At 39.1% G+C, this 21,924-nt stretch overlaps 1 protein-coding gene across 1 annotated transcript in view; it reads left to right on the forward strand.

Annotated features, from left to right (window-relative positions):
• Positions 1-1,199: 1,199 nt before the first annotated feature.
• Positions 1,200-21,924, forward strand: part of PRKCI (protein kinase C iota) — a 74,392-nt gene continuing 53,667 nt past the window's right edge. Inside the window, exons 1-2 of the mRNA XM_014732748.3 lie at positions 1,200-1,533; positions 19,895-20,016. Of these exons, the coding sequence (XP_014588234.2) occupies positions 1,433-1,533; positions 19,895-20,016 (223 nt within the window). The 5' untranslated portion in view covers positions 1,200-1,432. The remainder of the gene's footprint in view (positions 1,534-19,894; positions 20,017-21,924) is intronic.

The raw sequence follows: 21,924 nt of genomic DNA on the forward strand, positions 1-21,924 counted from the left end.
TGCATGTCCCCAGTTGCCAAAAACCTTGATATCAAGTCTCCAACCAGAGTTTTTATGAAGAGTGTAGAATCCAAGTTTGTAGCAGTTGTATGATATCCTCCCAGGCTAAGTGTCACATATAACTCTGATGAGTCAACTCCCAAGCCTAAAGAAAATTATTTCTTTGATTATTCCAACCCTTTTAGTATGTGTTGGTACCAAGACTGATGCAGGGGCTGAATTCATGCTACCTGTAATTGCAGTATGTGACAGAGCCAAGACCAGTGGAACGTCAGAGACTAGGCTACAAGGACAGATTCTTTATAATGCCTGGTTAGCCAGTGTTAGAAAAAATGCTGATGGAAGGATGGACGGATGGACGAATGGATGGATGGACTGGATAAATACTCATTATGCACCTGTTCCACGCAATGGCAATATACGGGGGCCTAGATATGGGGGCCGTGGAGGAATAAAAGTCATTCTTCCATCATATCTTCTAGTTGAGTTTCCTCCTTTATGACATTCATTATTACATTTGTTACGTATGTTATTAAATTCTTTCCACAGAAGAGGCTATGCTGCACAGGTAATCAAATTCTTGTTCCCCAAAAAAGGCACTATATACTTGAGACGATTTATGTAATTGGAAGGGAGAATTCATAAAAGAACAAAGTCTAGATCATGACGAAGCCCAATCATTTCCAGGGACCTCAGACGCCAGGGCTGGACTCAGGATTTCCACGCCGACGGGTCCTGGGGCGCACTGTGGAGACAGACTCACTCAGCCAGAAGGCGGGGCGCTCTACACGTAAAGAACCTCAAATCCCAGAATCCCACGGAAACTTCAAATCCCAGAAACCCGCCGGGCAAGTCTACCCGAAGGCCCAAGTGGGCTGACCGCGGACGCGACCAAGTTAGGAAACTGGGGTGAGACCCCGCAACATTTTGTCACCTACCATTTTCCCTGTAGGGAAGGGGCTTTTTACAGAACGACAGTTACCCGTCCTTCGCGTTCTCTCAGTCACAGGTTCCACGAAAGGCCCCCTCCCGGCGGGTTCGATAAGATAGTCAGCGTCTCCCATTCTCTCCTCCTTTTCTTGCCCCCCGAGAGAATGGTTCAGCCGGGCATGAGGTCCGGGAGTTGGCTCGATGGTTGCGCCCGCCCTCCCCCGGAATGTGGGCCTTTGGAGCGAGCGAGGTGGGAGGGGCGGGGAGGCGTGCTGGGCCGGGGCGGCGGTGGGGGCAGTGGCGGCCGCGGGCTGTGGGAGGAGCCGCGCGGTTCCGGCTGCCCCGGCGAGGCGACCCTTGGGTCCGCGCCGCGGGCCGGGAGGACAGGTAGGCGAGCGGGCGGCCGCGGCTCCGGGAGAGGCTCTGGCGGCGGAGTCCCCCACGGCGCCTGGCGCGCCCCCCGCACCCTCGGCCTCCGGCGTTGAGGCGGGGGAGTCAGGAGATGCCGACCCAGAGGGACAGCAGTACCATGTCTCACCCGATCGCAGGCGGCGGCAGCGGGGACCATTCTCATCAGGTCCGGGTGAAAGCCTACTACCGCGGGTGAGTGTCTCGGAGGTGGGGGTGGGGGGCCGCAAGGCCAGCTCGACTTGGCCTGGAGGAGGGGAGGGTGAGGGACTGGAGATGTTGTGGGCGGGTTGGTCTGGGCGGGCGACTCTGGGGACTTGGGATGGGTGACCGGGTGATCGAGGGAGGAGCGTGGGGCGCTGGATTGGGGCACCTCCAAGGTGTGGTGCACGGCGCCCGGCAGTCGGGCGGCTGAGGGTCCAGAGTAGAGTCCGAAGGAGGAGCCTTGGAATAGAGTAGGTCCACCTGGTGGGTTCGAGCGACTCGCCTACTAATCGATTTACAAGGGCTTTATGTTCTTAAATCTGGATGTATTTGGGGTTGCGAGTTGATTCCGAGTGATGCCTCAGTTAACTAAGTTTGCGATGGGTTTAAGAGACAGGACTGCTTCAGTTTCCTGGTCCTTTTGATTACCAACAGGCCTAAAACCTCTGGTTTTCCGAGTCAGGTTTATCTTCATCGCCTAGATTTCACCAAGTGTATCTGGCCTGTGGTCAGGCTGCCAGTATATTAGACACAGGAGTTAAAAGGGTAAAGTTGATGCGTTTTCAGGGATGTGCATTAGGTACTTATGTCTCACCAAGATTAGATTGTATATGTGTAAATTAAAATTTTATGAACGCTTCTTTGTCAGTGTTGCTTCAAGGACTGGCCGATAGGATGAGATATATTGCAAGGTGAGAAGAGGACAGCCTAGGCACAGTTTTAAAATCTGTGATCCGTACTCATATCGTTACTTAAGGTATAACTCCTGTGGTTACCAGAAATAATCCAGTCTTAAAACCGTTGTATTAAATCATATTCTGTAATCAATGACCTGAAGTGTCCCCCTTCCCTTGAATTCAGTTATGGTTTGGATTCTTTGAGATAATTATATTTAAGCGCATTAGAAGGGTGAAATGTTAGTGTGAGCATAAAGGTTTGAAACTAAGGGTTAACAAAATCCAGCGCTTTGGCCTATCTTACTGCTTGTCCAAGCAGAAGTAAATTGTTTTAAAACACTCGAGCACTAGGAGGTTGAAACTACAATGAATTACTTTTACATTCCTGAGAGGATCAGTGAAGATAGCACACTTTCAAAATGCCTCTCTTGTTTTGATTTCAAAGAAAATATATGCCCCTAAGTGTCTTACTGATTTGATGTGAGGACTTAAGTTAGTTTGCTGTGACGAAGCCTCTGGCCCTGTTTATTCACTTGATTGTGTTCAGGAGTAGTCTGTAGGAGTTATTTGGGACAGTATCAGTGTTTGCATAAATTGATCAGGGGGGTCTTGATTTTAAAACAATACCAAGTAGTGTGTGTATGTTTTTAAAAAGATTTTAGTTGTCACAAGAGCTGTTTTGACTTGAGGGTGGTCAGCGATGAACTTTGCACTTTGGGAAAAAAAGCTTTCCTTCCTTTACCTTACCTTTAATTTGATAGGTGAGATCGTTTGCGCTAGAAAGTGTTCCATTTTATAAAGTTGACAATTCATGAGTTGTTAGGTATGGAGAATGAAATGTAGTATGTGTTTTTTTTTTAAGATTTCGGATTATTGACAGTTTAAAAAACTAGATTAAAAAATGAATATACACACATGGTAGGAAAGTGCAAATTTTGCAGAGGTATAAAGTAAAAAGTGTCCCCCATCCCCCTCTTCCACCCTCCAGAGGTAACTACTACTGACAGCTTATTTCTGGTCTTTCTGGAAATTGCCTTTATTACTTTAAAAGTTATACTTCTGTTTTGTGATTTATCACCTTTACATAGTATCTATTGATTCCTTCCTCTGAAAGATGAGAAATTGGGGGCACGCTGTCTTTTGCTTTCTCTCCTCCTGGTGCTTCTCAAGTTTTGATTGTTAAACTATTATTTTTTAGTTTCCCAGTTTACCTTTATGACTTTAAATAATATGAATCCTTGACTTATTAAATTTAGATAGTTCCCAACGATTCCAACTATGAAAGATGAAGAAACTAGTGCTTCTTCCTTTTTTCCCATTTTTATTAGTTTGACAAAAGTAAATAGGCCTAGTTAGTACATCAAAATCATTGTAAGCTTCTCCTTTGGAAAGAAATCCAAGTCTGCTTGCTATACTTTAGGAAAGTAGGTATCATATTTTCTTGGTTTATTGCTCCAATTATTTAAGAAAAGAGAATAAGGACATAGAACCCTTGTAGTGCTGACCAAAATTTCTCCAAGACATTCAAGTTAACATTTTGGTTTTTTTTAAACCTATGAATTTTTGCTAAGGAATGAAAGGATCAATCCCTTGCCGTTTAGTGCGTTTTAGGCAATGAAAGCTTTCTAATAGTGCCTTGATTTCAAGCCTCGTTTAAAGACAACATCAGCACTTTCTAAATTGTACCAATTTCTGTCCTCTGAAATTAGATCTGTTAAGATTATATGTTTATTAGCAATAGTCTAAACTGATGGTTATGATATTTCATAGTCAGCTGCTCATTACTACAGATGAAACTAAATGAGTCACCAGTGAGGATAGATGGTAAACAGGTTGGCTAACTGGAACACCTACTTGATTTTAAAATAGAAAATCCCTCCTTTATATTAAGAAATGTGAGGACAGTCTGCATTTGAAAAAGTTTCTTTTCCCTCAGAGCTTCTGAATGGCTGTTATCTGAGAGCTTTTGCCTTTATCCCCTTCTTACAATATTTGTTTCCAGCGAATATTGAATCTGAGAATAGCCAGAATTTTGAATAATTGAAATAATAAAATGAAGTGAATAAATTGCCCTCTCCTTTCAAAGATCTTTATAATGTTCTCATTCTGTTAAATTTGTTCTTAGTGCAAATGTGATCTCTCCGTAGATATAATGGACCTTTAATTAGATTTTTTTCTTGTTTTTAAGCAGGAGATTAATAGCACTGAGAGTCTGATTTTGTTGGAGACCACCTAAGAGTGCCTGTCTCACAGGCTGTGCCCCTCTTTCCTTGTCAGTGAGTGGCCTGCCTCCTTCAATCATTACCCAGTAGTGTTGGTGTGGAGGAAGAGAAACAGGTTTTGTTGGTTAGTGATAGATTGCCATTGTATGTGCTTATCCTTATATAAAGTTACTTGATATTATGGGATAGAATTTAACAAGGAAATGTCTGGACTGCTCATTTCTTAACATTATAAATGTATGAGAAATTTTGCCAAAAGCTTGTAAAAATGCTTTTGAAACCACTGTTGAGCCGTTATAACAATCCAGAGGGTTCTTTCTGTGCATGTCTGCATATAGAAGATTAACTCCTTGCACATTTGGAATGTATAGCTGGTTCAGTGAAGAAGTAAGAAGGGTTTTCCTCACTGTGAACAAGTCTTGGCAAGACTTGGTTTTAAAAGTGTTGCAAAATGATTTTAGCGACATCCTTTAGTAATGGTTCTAAGGAGATGAACAGTGTGTATTGAGTTGAGAGTTGGGGGAATGTGAGTGGCTGGTCCCGGAACCTCTGATATGGCACCTCACCAAAGGGCAGCTGATCCATAGCTTTACCAGAGAGACGAAGGACATGGTGGCCTCGTGCCAAAACCAAAACAACCCTCTCAGAAATTTGAATTAGATAATATAGAGCTAAATTGCATGTTAGCAGTGAGGCCTGAAGCTGGAGAGTTGAGGGAGAGGCTGGTGAGGCCAGCACTGACCGTGTGCAAACTAAAGGAGAAAGAAGCAGCTCTCTACAGAAAGTCTTCCTGGGGGCCCACGGTAGCTTTCTAATGCAGTTCCCGACGCTCTTCGTGAGGGAACTTGAATGTTTGTTACTTTATAATTGAAATGAGCCTTTTAATTAAAACATGAAGTTTTACGATTCCAGTTCTTGCTTACGATTTCACATATTGCCAAAGTGTGTTTAAACTCAGTTTAATAAATCTTGTTGAACACCTGCTGTAAGCCATGCACATGGTGCTATGGTGGGCACAGAGGATGTAGAGGTGGATAATACAAAGCTCTGCCCTCGAGGAACTGAGAGACCTGTGGGAGGAAAGACATAGACGAGTTAATAAAGGGGTGTGTGTGTGGGGGGGGTGTGTGTGTGTGTGTGTGTGTTTCCGGGTAAGGTACTTGCAGAGATGGATTTTGGGGAGGAGTTGGGGTGAGAGAAGCCTTCCTACAGGATGAAATGTTTGAGGCTTTTAAAGGATAGATAGGTTTGCCTGGTGGATGGTGATGTTGGGTGGGGTTCATTCCAGGCATTGCACAACTGCAGGATATGTTTGGAGAATTAAGATCAGTTTAGTTGTTAGTCCCGTATTCATTCCTTATTAGGACGTACAGTGTGAAGTGTGGGCACTGATGAGAAGTGAGACTAAGAAGGTTCAGAGGCACTGCATCATCAAGATTCTTGAATATCATACCGTGGACTTCAGACTTTTTCTCATTGGTGAAGGTTTTAAGTAAGAGAGATGCACGGTTAGATTTTCTTTTTAGAAAGATCACTCTTGGAACACGTATGGGAGGTGAACTGGCGATGGATGAGAGTAATTTGGAGGCTTTGGAAATAGTCCAGGTGAGAGATTCTGAGGAGATAGAAAAGAGGATATAGATTCAATGGTGATTTTAAGGGGTAGAGTCAATATGAATTGGAGATTGATTGCCCGTAGGGAGGCCGGGGGAATAAGGGGGTCTGACCACTCATAGGTTTCTTATTTGAGAAAGGCTAGGGGCTATAGAACCGCCCTGGTGGTCTAGTGGTTAAGATTCAGTGCTCTCACCACCATGACCCGGGTTCATTTCCTGGTCAGGGAACCACACCACCGATCTGTTGGATGTCAGACTGTGGCGGCTCCATGTTGCTGTGATGCGGAAAGCTATGCCACTGGTATTTCAAATAGCAGCAGGGTCAGGTGGACAGGTTTTAGGAGCTTCCAGGCTAAGAGTAGGAAGAAGGACCTCTTCTTCCTGGCCACACTTTTCTGAAAAAAAAAAAAAAAATTGCAAGGGAATATTGAAGGAAGAGATTTGTGAGAGAAGTTAATTCATTACCTGGAACAAGAAACCGAATTTTGAGCTCAAGGCATCCAGGGGCAAATGTCCAGAACTAACTGGGGAATAGTTTATTGTGTACCTGCTCTATGTCTCAAGCACTGTGTGTGACAGCTCACTTATGTAGGAATGTGGCTGAGAATGATGGTAGAAACAAAAATGCCACCAGTGGTCAAATACACATCACAAAGGCAAGGTGCTAAAGCTAAATTTTTAAAATAACAGCAATACGTGAAGTGGAATGTTCCCCCTGTAGCCTGTCACCTCCACTTCCTAGGGGTGGCCATTGTTAACAGTTTGGGGTAGTCTACATCATATCAGTATATCTATAAGTATCTGGATATGTACACACAGACACACCCTTTTATTTTTCCAATAAATGGGTTCATATTTCTATGCATATTTCTAGAACTCAGTTTTTTTCATTCATGATCTTTCCATGTTAAGATAGACAGATGAATAGATACAGATATAGGTAGACAGAGCGATCCACCTCTTTCTTTATAATTGGTACGTGGTGTTCCACAGTATTGTTATACCATAATTTTTCTAATTGATAAACATATAAAGTTGCTTTCATTAAATCACTATTTCAAATCATGCTGAAGGAACACCCTTATTTAATATGTATTCTTGCAAATATGGTCGAAGATAATGCCTATTTTAAAACTTGATGTTGTCCTCCAAAAAGTTATCAATTTACTTTCCCAACAGCAGTGTACAGATGAAGTGTTTTCCTTAGGCTCCCATTGCACTTTATTGATCTTTTAAATTTTTGCAAATAAGATTGGCAAAAACTGCTAACTCTTTTTTACAACTGTCTTTTTATACATTATTGGTCATTTATATTTCCTCTGTCGGTTGTCTCTTCATGTCTTGCCCATTGTTTCTCTTGCGTTCTTTTAATTTCTTTTTATTAATTGTTTGAAGGGACATTGACATTTTGTCAGTTAAAAAGTTGCCAGCATTTCTCTAACCTGTTGCTGTCTGGAGTTTCTCATTTTTATGTAATTAAATCTGTACCGTTTTTTCTTTATGGCTTCTGGGTTTGTTTTCTTAGGTAGATGTGTTTCTCATCTAAAAATATTCTATTTTTTCTTCTATTAATTGTCCAGCTTTTAAGTGAATATCTTTTGAATAAATCTGGTATTTATGGGTTTAGTTATTTGTGGTGTACTGATACAACTTAATTTTTTTCAAAATGTGTTCTAATACTATGATTGAATAGGTTGTTCTTTCACCATTGATTTGAAATGATAACTTTGTTATATAGTAAATTTCTCATATGTGCCTAAGTACTTTATATTCTATTTCATTGATTTGGGGGGAGAAATTTATTTTTACACATACCACCATTGATTTAATTACTGTAATATTATAGTTAATTTTTTTTTTTTAAAGCTTGGCACCTGAGCCAACAACTGTTGCCAATCTTCTTTTTTTCTGCTTTTTCTCCCCAAATCCCCCTTGCATATAGTTGTATATATTTTTTTAGTTTTGAGTCCTTGTAGTTGTGGCATGCGGGATGCCACCTCAACATGGCCTGATGAGCGGTGCCATGTCTGTGCCCAGGATCCGAACTGATGAAACCCTGGGCTGCTGAAGCGGTGCGCGTGAACTTAACCGCTCGACCACAGGGTTGCCCCTATAGTTAATTTTGATATGTGTTATGGAAAGCCTCATTTCATTAACTTTCTATTTCCAAATTTTCTTGGTTATTCTTAGAAATTTTTTCTTCCAGATGAATTTTTGAAGGTTTTTATAGGTTCCAGAAAAAAATCTTATTGGCATTTTGATTTAGAATTGCATTGAATTTATAGATTAATTTGACAACTGATAGTTTTATAATATTGAGCCTTGCCTTGTAAGTATGTGGTATAATACCTGTTTATTAATTTCTTTTGTGTTTTTCAGTAAGGTTTCTGTCCCAGAGGTCTTGTACATTTCCTGTTAAGTTTGTTAGATATTTTATAATTTTGTTGCTTTTATGAATGGGATTTTTTATTCTCATAGGCTTATTATATACCATCTATTTTTGTATATTTAAGTTGAACTGGCCACCTTATTAGTTCTAATTATTCTTAGTTTACTGTCTTAGAATTTATGGGTAGATAATGCCATCTACAAATAAGAGTTTTTCCTCTTCTCTTCTACATATCTCTTTTTTTTATTGAGGTCATAATAGCTTATAACATTGTGAAATTTCAGTTGTACATTATTATTTGTCAGTCACCATATAATTGTGCCCCTTCACCCCTTATGCCCATCCCACAAGCCCCTTCCCCTCTGGTAACCACTAAACTGTTCTCTTTGTCCCTGTGTTAGTTTATCTTCCACATATGAGTGAAATCATATGATGTTTGTCTTTCTCTGTCTGGCTTATTTCCCTTAACATAATACCCTCAAGCTCCATCCATGTTGTTGCAAATGGGACAATTTTACCTTTTTTATGGCTAAGTAGTATTCCATTGTGTGTGTGTGTGTGTGTCTGTGTGTGTGTGTGTGTGTACACCACATCTTCTTTATCCAATCATCAGTCAGTGGATGCTTGGGTTGCTTCCACTTCTTGGCTATTGTGAATAACGCTGCAAGGGATGTAGGGCTGCATAAGTCTCTTTGAATGATTGATTTCAAGTTCTTTGTGTAAATACCCAGTAGTGGGATAGCTGGATTGTATGGTATTTCTATTTTTAATTTTTTGAGAAATCTCCGTACTGTTTTCCATAGTGGTTGCACCAGTTTGCATTCCCACCAGCAGTGTATGAGGATTCCCTTTTCTCCATATTCTCTCCAACACTGGTTATTTTTTGTCTTGGTGATTATAGCCATTCTAATGGGTGTAAGGTGATAATCTTAGTGTAGTTTTGACTTGCATTTCCCTGATGATTAGTGGTGTTGAATATCTTTTCATGTGCCTATTGGCCATGTGTATATCTTAGGAAAAATGTTTGTTCATATCCTCTGCCCATTTTCTGATTGGGTTGTTTGTTTTTTCGTTGTTGAGTTGTGTGAGTTCTTTATATATTTTGGAGATAACCCCTTGTTGGATATATGATTTGCAAATAGTTTCTCCCAGTTGGTGGGTTGTCTTGTCATTTTCTTCCTTGTTTCCTTTGCCTTGCAGAAGCTCTTTAGTCTGATGAAGTCCCACTTGTTTATTTTTTCTTTTGTTTCCCTTGCCCCAGTAGACATGGTATTCAAAAAGATCCTTCTAAGACTGATGTCAAAGAGTGTACTGCCTATATTTTCTTCTAGGAGTTTTATGGTTTCAGGTCTTACCTTCAAGTTTTTGATCATTTTGAGTTAACTTTTGTGTATGGCCAAAGATACTAGTCTACTTTCATTCTTTTGCATGTGGCTGTCCAGTTTTCCCAACACCATTTATTGAAGTGACTTTCCTTTCTCCATTGTATGTTCTTAGCACCTTTGTTGAAGATTAGCTGTACGTAGATGTGTGCTTTTATTTCTGGGCTTTCAATTCTGTTCCATTCGTCTGTGTGTCTGTTTTTGTACCAGTACCAGGGTGTTTTGATTACTATAGCTTTGTAGTATATTTTGAAGTCAGGGATTGTGATGCCTCCAGCTTTGTTCTTTTTCCTCAGGATTGCCTTAGCTATTCGGAGTCCTTTTGTTGCCCCATATAAAATTTAGCGTTCTTTGTTCTATTTCTGTGAAGAATGTCATAGGGATTCTGATTGTCATTGCATTGAACCTGTAGATTGCTTTAAGTAGTATGGACATTTTAACTATGTTTATTCTTCCAGTCCATGTACATGGAATATCTTTCCATTTCTTTCTTTTTCTTTTTCTTTTTTTTTTGGAAGATTAGCCCTGAGCTAACTGCTGCTCATATTCCTCTTTTTGCTGAGGAAGACTGGCCCTGAGCTAACATCCATGCCCATCTTCCTCTCTTTTCTATGTGGGACACTTACCACAGCATGGCTTGCCAAGCAGTGCCATGTCCACACCCGGGATCCGAACCGGTGAACCCTGGGCCACTAAAGTGGAATGTGCATACTTAACCACTGCACCACCGGGCTGGCCCCTCCATTTCTTTATGTCATCATCGATTTCTTTCAATAATGTCTTATAGTTTTCATTGTATAGGTCTTTCACCTCCTTGGTTAAATTTATTCCTAGATAATTTTGTTCTTTTTGTTGCGATTGTAAATGGGATTCTATTCTTGAGTTCTCTTTCTGTTAGTTCATGATTAGAGTATAGAAATAACAAGCAATTTTTGTAAGTTGATTTTGTACCCTGCAACTTTGCTGTAGTTGTTGATTATTTCTAATAGTTTTCCAATGGCTTCTTTAGGGTTTTCTATATATAAAATCATGTCATCTGCAAACAGTGAGAGTTTTACATCTTCATTGCCTATTTGGATACCTTTTATCTCTTCTTGCCTTATTGCTCTGGTCCAAACCACTAGTACTTTGTTGAATAAGAGTGCCAAAAGTGGGCACCCTTGTCTTATTCTTGTTCTCAGAGGGATGGCTTTCAGTTTTTCGCCGTTGAGTATGATGTTGGCTGTGGGTTTGTCATATATGGCCTTTATTATGTTGATGTACTTTCTTTCTATACCCATTTTATTGAGAGTTATTATCATAAATGGATGTTCGGTCTTGTCAAATACTTTCTCTGCATCTATTGAGATCATCATGTGGTTTTTATTCCTCATTTTGTTATTGTGGTGTGTCACACTCATTGATTTGCAGACGTTGAACATCCCTGTATCCCTGGTATAAATCCTCCTTGATTGTTGTGTGTGATCTTTTTATTGTATTGCTGTATTTGGTTTGCCAATATTTTGTTGAGGATTTTTGCATCTCTGTTCATCAGTGATATTGGCCTGTAATTTTCCTTCTTTGTGTTGTCCTTGTCTGACTTTGGGATCAGGGTGATGTTGGCCTCCTAGAATGTGTTAGAAAGTGTTCTTTCTTCTTCAACTTTTTGGAATAGTTGGAGAAGGATAGGTAATAAATCTTCTTTAAATGTTTGGTAGAATTCTCCAGAAAAGCCATCTGATCCTGGACTTTTATCTTTGGGGAGGTTTTTGATTACTGTTTCAATCTCTTGTGATTGGTCTATTGAAGTTCTCTATTTCTTCTTGATTCAGTTTTGAGAGGTTGTTTGAGTCTAAGAATTTATCCATTTCTTCTAGATTGTCCAATTTGTTGGCGTATGGTTTCTCATAGTATTCTCTTATAATTCTTTGTATTTCTGTGGTATCCATTGACATTTCTTCCCTTTCATTTCTAATTTTATTTATTTGAGCCTTTCTCTTTTTTTCTTAGTGAGTCTGGCTAAGGGTTTGTCAATTTTGTTTATCTTCTCAAAGAACCAGCTCTTTGTTTCACTGATCATATCTACTTTTTTTTTTGGTTTCAATTTCATTTGTTTCTGCTCTAATTTTTATTATTTCCTCCCTTCTGTTGACTTTGGGCTTTGTTTGTTGTTCTTTTTCTAATTCTGTTAGGTGCAGCTTAAGATTGCTTATTTGGGATTTTTTTTATTTGTTAAGGTGGGCCTGTATTGCTAGTAATTTCCCTCTTATGACCACTTTTGCTGCATCCCATATGAGTTGGTGTATTTTAATTTTCATTTGTCTCCAGATATCTTTTAATTTCTCCTTTAATTTCTTCAGTGATCCATTGGTTGTTCAGTAGCATGTTTAGTCTCCACACACAAGACAGTTTCCCAGCCTTTTTCTTGTAGTTGATTTCTATTTTCATAGCATTATGGTCAGAAAAGATGCTTGATACGATTTCAATCTTCTGAAATTTATTGAGGCTTGCCTTATTTTCCAACATATGGTCTGTCCTTGAGAATGCTTCATGTGCACTTGAGAAGAGTGTGTATTCTGCTGTTTTTGGATGGAGTGTTCTATATTTATCTATTAAATCCATCTGTTCTGGTTTTTCATTTAAATCCATCATTTTCTTGTTGACTTTCTGTCTGGATGATCTATCCATTGATGTAAGTGGGGGTGTTAAGGTCCCCTACTATTATTGTGTTGTTAATGTGTCCTTTTAGATTTGTTAATAGTTGCTTTATGTACTTTGGTGCTCCTGTGTTGGGTGCATATATATTTATAAGTGTTATGTCTTTTTGGTGGCATATCCCTTTTATCATTAAACTGCCCCTCTTTGTCTCTCATTACTTGTTTTGTCTTGAAGTCTACTTTGTCTGATATAAGTATGGCAACACTTGCTCTCTTTCGTTTGCCATTAGCTTGGAGTATCATCTTCCATCCCTTCTCTCTGAGCCTGTGTTTGTCTTTAGAGCTGAGTTGTGTTTCACGGAGGCAGCATATTGTTGAGTCTTGTTTTCTTTTGTGTTTTGATGGGGAATATTGGCCCTGAGCTAATGTCTATTGCCAATCTTCTTTTTCTTTTTCCTCCCCAAAGCCCCAGTACATAGCTGTATATCCTAGTTGTAGTCCTTCTTGTTCTTCTATGTGGGATGCTACTACAGCATGGCTTGATGAGTGGTGTGTAGGTCTGTGCTCAGGATCCAAACCAGTGAACCCCAGGCTACTGAAGCGGAGCATGTAAACTTAATCACTACGCCACTGGGTGGCGCCTGGGTCTTGTTTTTCAATCCATCCTGCCACTCTGTGTCTTTTGATTGGAGAATTCAATCCAGTTACATTTAGAGTGATTATTGATATACGAGGGCTTAATGCTCTCATTTTGTCACTCATTTTCCAGTTGTTCTGCATTTCCCTTGTTTCTTGTCCCATGTATTTCGGACTGTCAGTTCAGTTTGGTAGTTCTCTATGATGGTTGTCTCAGTTTTCTCTTTATCATTTGTGTCTCTGTTCTGATTATTTGTTTAATGGTTACTAAGAGGTTTGTATAAAAAAACTCATAGGTGAGATAGTCCATTTTCTGATAGCCTATTTCCTTAGACTAAGTTGATTCCATCCCTTTTCTCTTCCCCTTCTAAGTTATTATTGTCACAACTTATTCCATCTTGTGTTGTAAGTTTGTGGTTAAAATGACATTATATTTACTTTTGATGTTTTCCTTCACTTTATCTTTAATGTTATAATTAAGTGTTTTCTAACCTGTTCTGATAGAGAACTGCAATTTTCTGATTTTGTCTGCGTATTTATCTCCTTGCTCAAGGCTTTGTAAACCCTTTATTTTTTTTCCAGGTATGACGGCCTTCTTGAGCATTTCTTGTGCAGGAGGCGTTCTTGTGGCGATGAACTCCTTTAGCTTTTCTTTATCTGGGAAAATTTTTATTTCTCCATCATATCTGAAGGATGTTTTTGCTGGATAGAGTATTCTTGAGTGAAAGTTTTTGTATTTTAGAATTTTGAATATATCATTCCACTCTCTCCTAGCCTGTAAGGTTTCTGCTGAGAAATCTGATGACGGACTGATAGTGGTTCCTCTGTAAGTTATTTCCTTCTGCCTTGCTGCCCTTAATGTTTTTTCTTTGTCACTGAGTTTTGCCAGCTTTACTACTATATGCCTTGGAGAAGGTCTTTTTACCATGATAGAATTAGTTGTATTAGCTTCTTTTATTTGTATTTCTAGCTCCTTCCCCAGACTTGGGAAGTTCTCAGCTATTATTCCTTTGAACAAGCTTTTTGCTCCATTCTCCTTCACTTTTCCCTCTGGTATACCTCTAATCGTTATGTTACGTTTCCTAATTGAGTCAGATATTTCTCAGGGAATTTATTCATTTGTTTTTAGTTTTAGTTCTCTCTCCTCCTCCATCTGAAGCATTTTTATATTTCTGTCCTTTGTATTATCAGCTGTTATTCAGGTAGTGCATGATTTTTCTTTATGTCAACCATTGTATTTCTCATCTCCAACATTTCTGGTTGGTTTTTCTTCATAGCATCAGTCTCTTTTGTGAAGTATTCCTTCTGTTCATTAAATTTGTTCCTGAATTCATTGAACTGTCTATGTGTATTTTCTTGTAACTTGTGGAATTTTTTTATAATAGCTATTTTGAATTCTCTATCAGTTTGATTATGAATTTCTTTACCTTCAGGTTTGATTTCTGGGTGCTAGTTATTTTCTTTCTGGTCTGGAGTATTAATATATTTCTTCACACTGTATGATTGTGTGGATTTGTTCCTGCATTTAGTGATAGTATCTGGTCGCAGCTTCCACCTGCCACCACTTGGTTGGGGGTCAAGAGCTGTGTGTTCTGTACCCACTGCAGCCTCTGGTGTCTGTGCCTGTGCTTAGCATCTATGCTGACAGGTCCTGTCTTCGATTTCTGGTTCACTTGCTCACAGCTGCTGCTTCTCTAAGCTGTGTGCTGGTGGTCTGGCTGACCGCTGAGCTGGATCAGCAGGTGGGGGGCGGGGCTCTTTCTTTCACCTGCATGATCCCAGGAACATTCTCACTCAGCCCTTGCTATCTGGTCTTCTAGAGTGCTGGCTTGATGAGGACACCCCTGCAATAGCTTAGCCACCTGTGTGGGGCTTTCCCCCAGGCTGTGAGGGAAATTGAAGAGTGGAGGTGTTGCCATGGAGGGCCACCCCTCCCCCCTCTTTTCTCAGAGCCTTGCGTGGTCCCGGGCTCTGGGTTTGCTGCCTTTCTGGAGGGAGTGGAGATCCCCTTACCTCCTTCCACTTCCTCTGGGGGTCCAGCATCTCCACCTTCAGACATGTGGCTGCATGAGTCTCTCAGATGTCTTTTGTGTTGTGTGAGTGTCCTCTGTTGGTTTATGAATGTCCTTTCTGTTGTATCTTAGGGGGTGAGTCTAAGGGAAGAGCTCACTCTACGGTGATGCTGATGTCACTTCTCCATTTACTTTTCTTAACCATTTGGCTAGGTTTTCCAGTCAGTGTTGAATTTTAGTGGTGTTCTTTTATCTTAATGAAATATGATCAGTAGTTAGAAAAATTCTGTAAATTATCTTCAAAGATACCCAGTCTTCTTTTCTCCCTTTGAAGTATGTTAAAGAGCGTAGAAACTGAGTTTTATAATGTACCCACATGTCCCAAGAACTGTGAGAAGTGTTTATAATCTACACAGCAATATTCAGAGATAGATATCATCATCTCCATTTTATGGATGCTAACATTGACACTCAGTAAACTATAATACAAAACTGAGTCTTACCCTTCAGAGAAATTTCTCTTTTCCAGTTTACTATATTGATGGAGCTTTTAAAGATCACTTTTTTGCTTTATTTTCGAATTCATATTTCACAGTTCTTTTTGAGTCAATTTTGTATCTCCTTGGTTATTAAAAAAGAGAAGTTGAGGGGCTGGCCTGGTGGTATAGTGGTTAAGTTTGTGCTCTCTCCACTTGGGCTGCCTGAGTTTTGCAGGTCAGATCCCAGATGTGGACCTACACATTGCTCATCAAACCATGCTGTGGTGACATCCTACATACAAAATAGAGGAACACTGACACAAATGTCAGCTCAGGGCCAATCTTCTTCACTAAAAATAAAATAAAAGAAGTTGCATTATGACTTTTTTTTTATAATTAACAATCAATTTGAGGGGTGATACTTTGAGATTGTATGAATATCTTATTCCCCCAAAGTCTTTCACCCAGTGGTTTTACCATCCATGGATAATCCTGCCTAAATCTATGATATTGGTGATTACAAATGAAACTTTTTTTTCTGATTATACTATATTTAATTTAGGAGAAAAGCTTGTGTTGAAATAGCAGAAGTGCTAAATGTGGTTCCTTTTTAGGTTTATTTTTAAAAGCAACTAGACCTAAGGAAAAACTTTAGATTCTATAGTTAGAACATAGGAACGTCATGCTTAAATCAGTGTGTCTTCTAAACTCAATAGCAAAATTAAAAATACCTTTTTTTCCTTTTTTAGACATTCAGCTAAAACTATATCTAAATTTTCCATTTAGGGAATCTTTATGATGAAGCCAAATATGTTATGTTGGAGACCAGTGGTAAGGTGATTTATGCTAATGCTGAAGTTAGCACCAGAGAAAATAAATCTTGCATGCATAATTTGTTTTATACCTTTAGAATGTAGTAATATCTTTATTTTTCAGCTCGTTTTTAGCTTTGATGCTATAATAAGGATCTGGTGATTGTGGACTGTTTGAACATGGTACTTTCCCAATTACTTAGAGAAGTGTTTATATAAAACTCCCTTAAGTGTTTTAGTTCCTGGAACTTAGGGAGTGGTAGTTGATAAAGCATGACTCCTTCATTGAGTCTCTTTACGAGGTATGTACTTATGTTTTTAAAAGACTACAGAGATGTTTTGAAAATATTTGTGTATTCTGATAAATATTTTTTAGCTCTTGAAAAATGATTTCTGAAAATCCCCTATTGTTTACAGACATGCTTACATATGTGTTAATTTCCCTGTGGACCTTAATAAGGAAGTCATATTTTGATACTCTCTGATCATACTGATGTTTTCTCTTGCATTCAAAAAAGATGTCACACTTGTTTTTTACTAAAGAAGTTCTATGAGAGCCTTTCCTTCTCTTCTGATGTAATTCTAAAATACGTTTTCCCAACTCTTACCCCCTCATACTGGTAACTTTGAGGATGTTTTGAAAGGAAATTGCTTTAAGATAAGCAGATTCTCTTTTAATGTCATTAGAAGGAGGAAATATTTTAAATTAAAAATATTTAATTTGTTTATAAAAGTCATTTTAAGTTTGTTTTATATTTTATTTATATTTATTTTATTAGAAAGTAAATTTTATAATAAAATCATACCTTTACATGGTGGAAAAATTCATGATAATCTATACCGTTCAGAAGGGTCTATAAGTAGAAAGTACGTCTTCCATGTCTAGTTTCTCCCCAAACCCCAGTTCTACCACCCAGAGTTAACAACTTTTAAAATTTTGTTTTGTTTTATTACATCTGTTGTTCAGTATGAAAGATGGGGAATTTAGCACTTCTTCGTTGCCTCCTCTCCCATTTTTAGTTCCTGTGGTTACATTTATAACTTGAATAGTATAACTTCTCCTGCTTTTCCTTTTTCTAATTGTGACTAAAAAGAAATAAATTTACCATCTTGACCATTTTTAAGTGTACAGCTCAGTGGTGTTAACTGTATTCACATTGTTATGCAGCCAATCTCCAGAAGTTTTTCATTTTGCAAAACTGAAACTCTATGCCTGTCGAACATCAGCTCCCCATTTCTCCCTCCCCCCAGTCCCTGGCAACTACTATTCTACTTTCTGTTTCTGTGAATTTGACTACTCTAGATACCTCATATAAGTGTGATCATATAGTATTTGTCTTTTTTGTCACTGGCCTATTTCACTTAGCGTAATGTCTTCAAGGTTCATCCATGTTGTAATGTGTCTCAGAATTTCTTTTCTTTTTAAGGCTGAATAATATTCCTTCATATTTATATATCACTTTTTCTTTATCCATTCATCTATTGATGGATGCTTGGGTTGCTTCCACCTTTTGGCTATTGTAAATAATGCTGCTATGAACATAGGTGTGCAAATAGCTGTTGGATTCCCTAATTTCAGTTCTTTGGGATATATACCCAGAAGTATAATTGCTGGATCATATGGAAATTCTGTTTTCAATTTTTTAAGGAACCTTCATACTGTTTTCTATACCTGCTGCACCATTTTACATTCCCGCCAACAGTGCACGAGGCTCCTGTTTCTCCACATCCTTGTCAACACTTGTTATTCTCTGTTTTTTTATAGTGGCCATCCTTAATGGGTGTCAAGTGATATTTCCTTATGGTTTTCATTTGCATTTCCCCTGTGGCTGGTGATGTTGAACATCTGTTCATGAGCTTGTTGGCCATTTCTATATCCTCTTTGGAAAAATGTCTGTTCAGATCCTTTGTACATTTTTTATTTGGGTTATTTATTTTTTTCTTGTTTCCTGCTTTTATTTTTAAATCATTAGTTTTAGATAGAGACATTTTTGAATTTACGCTTCCTTTCACTTTCTCCACATCTTGATTTTTCTTAGTAATTTTTACATTGTAAAGGTTTATAACATTCTATTGTTTAACTCATAAATTTTTCTTTAAAGTGATTTTTAAAAGCATTTATAATGAATCCTTATATAAGTGTTTTGCACTTGAAGAGCCAAGTACTAGTATAATTAGATGCTTAGAGAAGGAAAAATAATCTTGTGCCAATAAAACTTCTCTCTTTTGAAGGTTCCTCTTAACTTTGTTTTTTGGGGCTGGTATGTTTTCTTGGTCATTTCCTTCCTTTGTTCAATAAATATTTATCAGGTGCCTTTTCTGTGTTAGGCACTGGGTTGGCTACTAGGAATATAATGAAGAAAACAAAACTTCTGCTTGCACCACGCTCACATTCTAGCTGGGGTAGCCAGTGGGCTGTAAACCTCAGTTTGTCTGTCGGGGGGCAGAAGAGGTAGGTCAGAGAGGCAGCCAGGGACGGTTCACACAGGTTTGTAGACCGTGCTAGGGACTTGGAATTTTACTTTGCATGAGGGGACAGACATTTGAAGAGTTTAAAGCAGAGGAAAGCCATGAACTATATTAATTTGATAAAATCCTTAAAACAGGGTCTGATACCTAGAGATCACTATATGAGTGCTTGTTAAATGAGTCATTCAGTCTATTTGCCTCACTTTTGAAAGGATGACTGTGGCTGGCTGCTGTGTGGAGATCAGATCATGGGGAGCCTTCTCGTGGCTCTTTGGAGGAGACCCCAGGCCTCTGCTCTAGAACATTTTGCTGCAGTTCTGTCTTATAGTGAATAGCTGCTAGGTGGACTTATTTAAATACTCTTGCTTATCTAACAGATACAAAAATAAATACACAGTTATGTCTATTCCTATGTTTTTTGGGTCTCCACCTTAAAAGATGAATCATTTTAAAAGCAATTTTGGAAAATGGGAATTCTTTTGGAAAAAGGTGAAAATGAAGGTGTGAGATCTAGAAATCATACAAAGAGTGGTTGCTAATCTCATGGTGGTTAATCTGTGGAAGTCGGGGTTGAGGAAGAGGACATGACAGGTCTTTATCAAATTACTGAAGAGCAGTCTCTTGGACAAAGGGTAGACTTTAGGGAGGGGACTAGTGATTGGAACAGATCTCAGGTAAATCTAAGGCAGAGGCTTATCAACAACAGAGCCATTTATCTGTGCAGTGTAACACCTCACAAAAGAGTGCGCTTCTGAGAACTAACACTGAAGCCAAAGCAGGCCTGCCGTCTGTTGGAGCAGCAGGCTGGGCTTCCTCAGTGAGGAGGGGAGAGGGAACTGAGGGTTCTCCCAGGTGCACCGTTTTTATTTTTAAAAATTGATATTGTTTACTTTACAGAGATCGTGTCCTGGAAGCTGCACGTGTTGAAGGACACAAAATAGCTGAAGTCTCTCAGATTGTCAGGCATTCGGTAATATGGAGATTTAATCACTGCCAAACTCAAAACTCCTTTTCTCTTTCAGGGATATCATGATCACACATTTTGAACCTTCAATCTCCTTTGAGGGGCTTTGCAGTGAGGTTCGAGACATGTGTTCTTTTGACAATGAGCAGCTTTTCACCATGAAGTGGATAGATGAGGAAGGTGAGTGGGGAGAGGGGCTGCCTGTGTAAGCCTTTGATGTCAGATACTATTCTTTCACTTGTTTTTAAAATGTAATAAAAGCCCCAATTAATTTAATGAGGAAAAGGTATCCTAGAAATTTGATGCCATCATTATTTTTCTTTCTTTCTTTTTTTTAAAGATTGGCACCTGAGCTAACATCTGTTGCCAATCTTCACTTATTTTTTTTTCTTTTCTTCTTCTCCCCAAAGCCCCCCAGTACATAGGTGTATGTCCTAGCTGTAGGTCCTTCTGGTTGTGCCATGTGGGACGCCGCCTCAGCATGACTTGATGAGTGGTGCTAGCTTTGCACCCAGGATCTGAACTTCTGAAGCCCTGGCCCGCCGAAGCGGAGCGCGTGAACTTAACCACTCAGCCATGGGGCTGGCCCCATCCTTATTTTTCTTTAAATATTTGAATTAAAAGAGTACCAAAGTGTACAATCTTTGTTTTGCCCTTTTTACCACAACATAGAGGGAAATTAATGAGACTTTTTTTAGCAATAAGATAAACATGTCATCAAATAGTGTTACGTTTTACTTTATTTTGAATATAAATGTTGTCATATTTTAACTTAAGAAATTATCTTCAATAATTTGACAGTATTTTTTACTGAATATTACTTTAAAGAAAATGTTATGGAATAAAAGTGATCGTGACAACTGTTGTCTCAAAGGTGGTGGCAGAGACTCAATACCTCAGTGACTTGTGCTCAGAAACATTTACTCAATATCTGTGCACCGAGGGTAGATGTTTTCTATTCTCAGACTCATGGTCTCATAGGGAGATGGACAGGTGAATAACAAACGTGATAGGTTGAACGTGAGTGCATAGGGGTCTTGGAATACGAAAGCACAGCATCTACATGTGCCTGAAATATCTGCAACTGAAGTAAACCTATAACAGAGAGGAAAAGTTTTCGAAGTGGAGGAGGTGAGGGGAAGACCATTTACTATGAAGAATAAGATATAAAAAGGCACGGAGGTATGAAGAACACAGTGTGTGGGGAGGAACAGTAATTCACTGAATTTAGTGTGGGGAGTGGTGAGGTATGAACTTGGGCTGGATCCTTGCTTCTCAGAGTGTGATCTGTGGAGCTTAGTAGCAAAGAGGACTCTCAAGCTCCATCGCAGGCTACTGAATCTGACTCTACGTTTTAACGGGATCTACAGGCCAGTTGCATGAATATGAAAGTTTGAGAAGCATACGACTAGATCCCAGAACACTTTGCAAACCACAGTAGCCTTTATTTTACATGATGCAATGTCATTGAAGTGTAGTTAATAGATAGTTTGTATAGTGGTTTCTATTAATTATAATACTAATGGAATTTCATTTTAAGGAATGTCATTATAATATTTAGCTCAATAATTGGGGCAATTTCTATGTTCTTTGATATGAAGAGCCCTGGAAATATATTATCCCACCTCTAAGGTATAGGTAAACACAAACCAGTTTCATTGTAAAGACTTTGAATTTTTTTTTTTTTTGTGGTGAGGAAGATTGGCCCTGAGCTAACGTCTGTTGTGAATCTTCCTCTATTTTTTTCCCCCTCCCCAAAGCCCCAGTACATAGTTGTATATCCTAGTTGTAGATCATTCTGGTTTCTCTGTGTGGGATGCTGCCACAGCGTGGCTTGATGAGTGGTGTATAGGTTCACGGCCAGAATCTGAGCCATTGAACCCCAGGCTGCTCAAGTGGAGCACATGAACTTAACCACTCAGCTATGGGGCTGGCTCCTAAAGACATTTAAAAAAGTTTTTATAAAGTAATCCATGTTCACTGTTTGGGGAAAAAAAGTAACACAGGTGTTCATGAAATTTAAAAAGAAGTTTCTTTTTGCCCTTTCTCCTCTCTCCTACCTCAGCAATCCCAGTCCTAAGAGGAAGC

Source organism: Equus caballus, chromosome 19 (assembly GCF_041296265.1).
Source record: "Equus caballus isolate H_3958 breed thoroughbred chromosome 19, TB-T2T, whole genome shotgun sequence".
NCBI classification, from domain to species: Eukaryota; Metazoa; Chordata; class Mammalia; order Perissodactyla; family Equidae; genus Equus; species Equus caballus.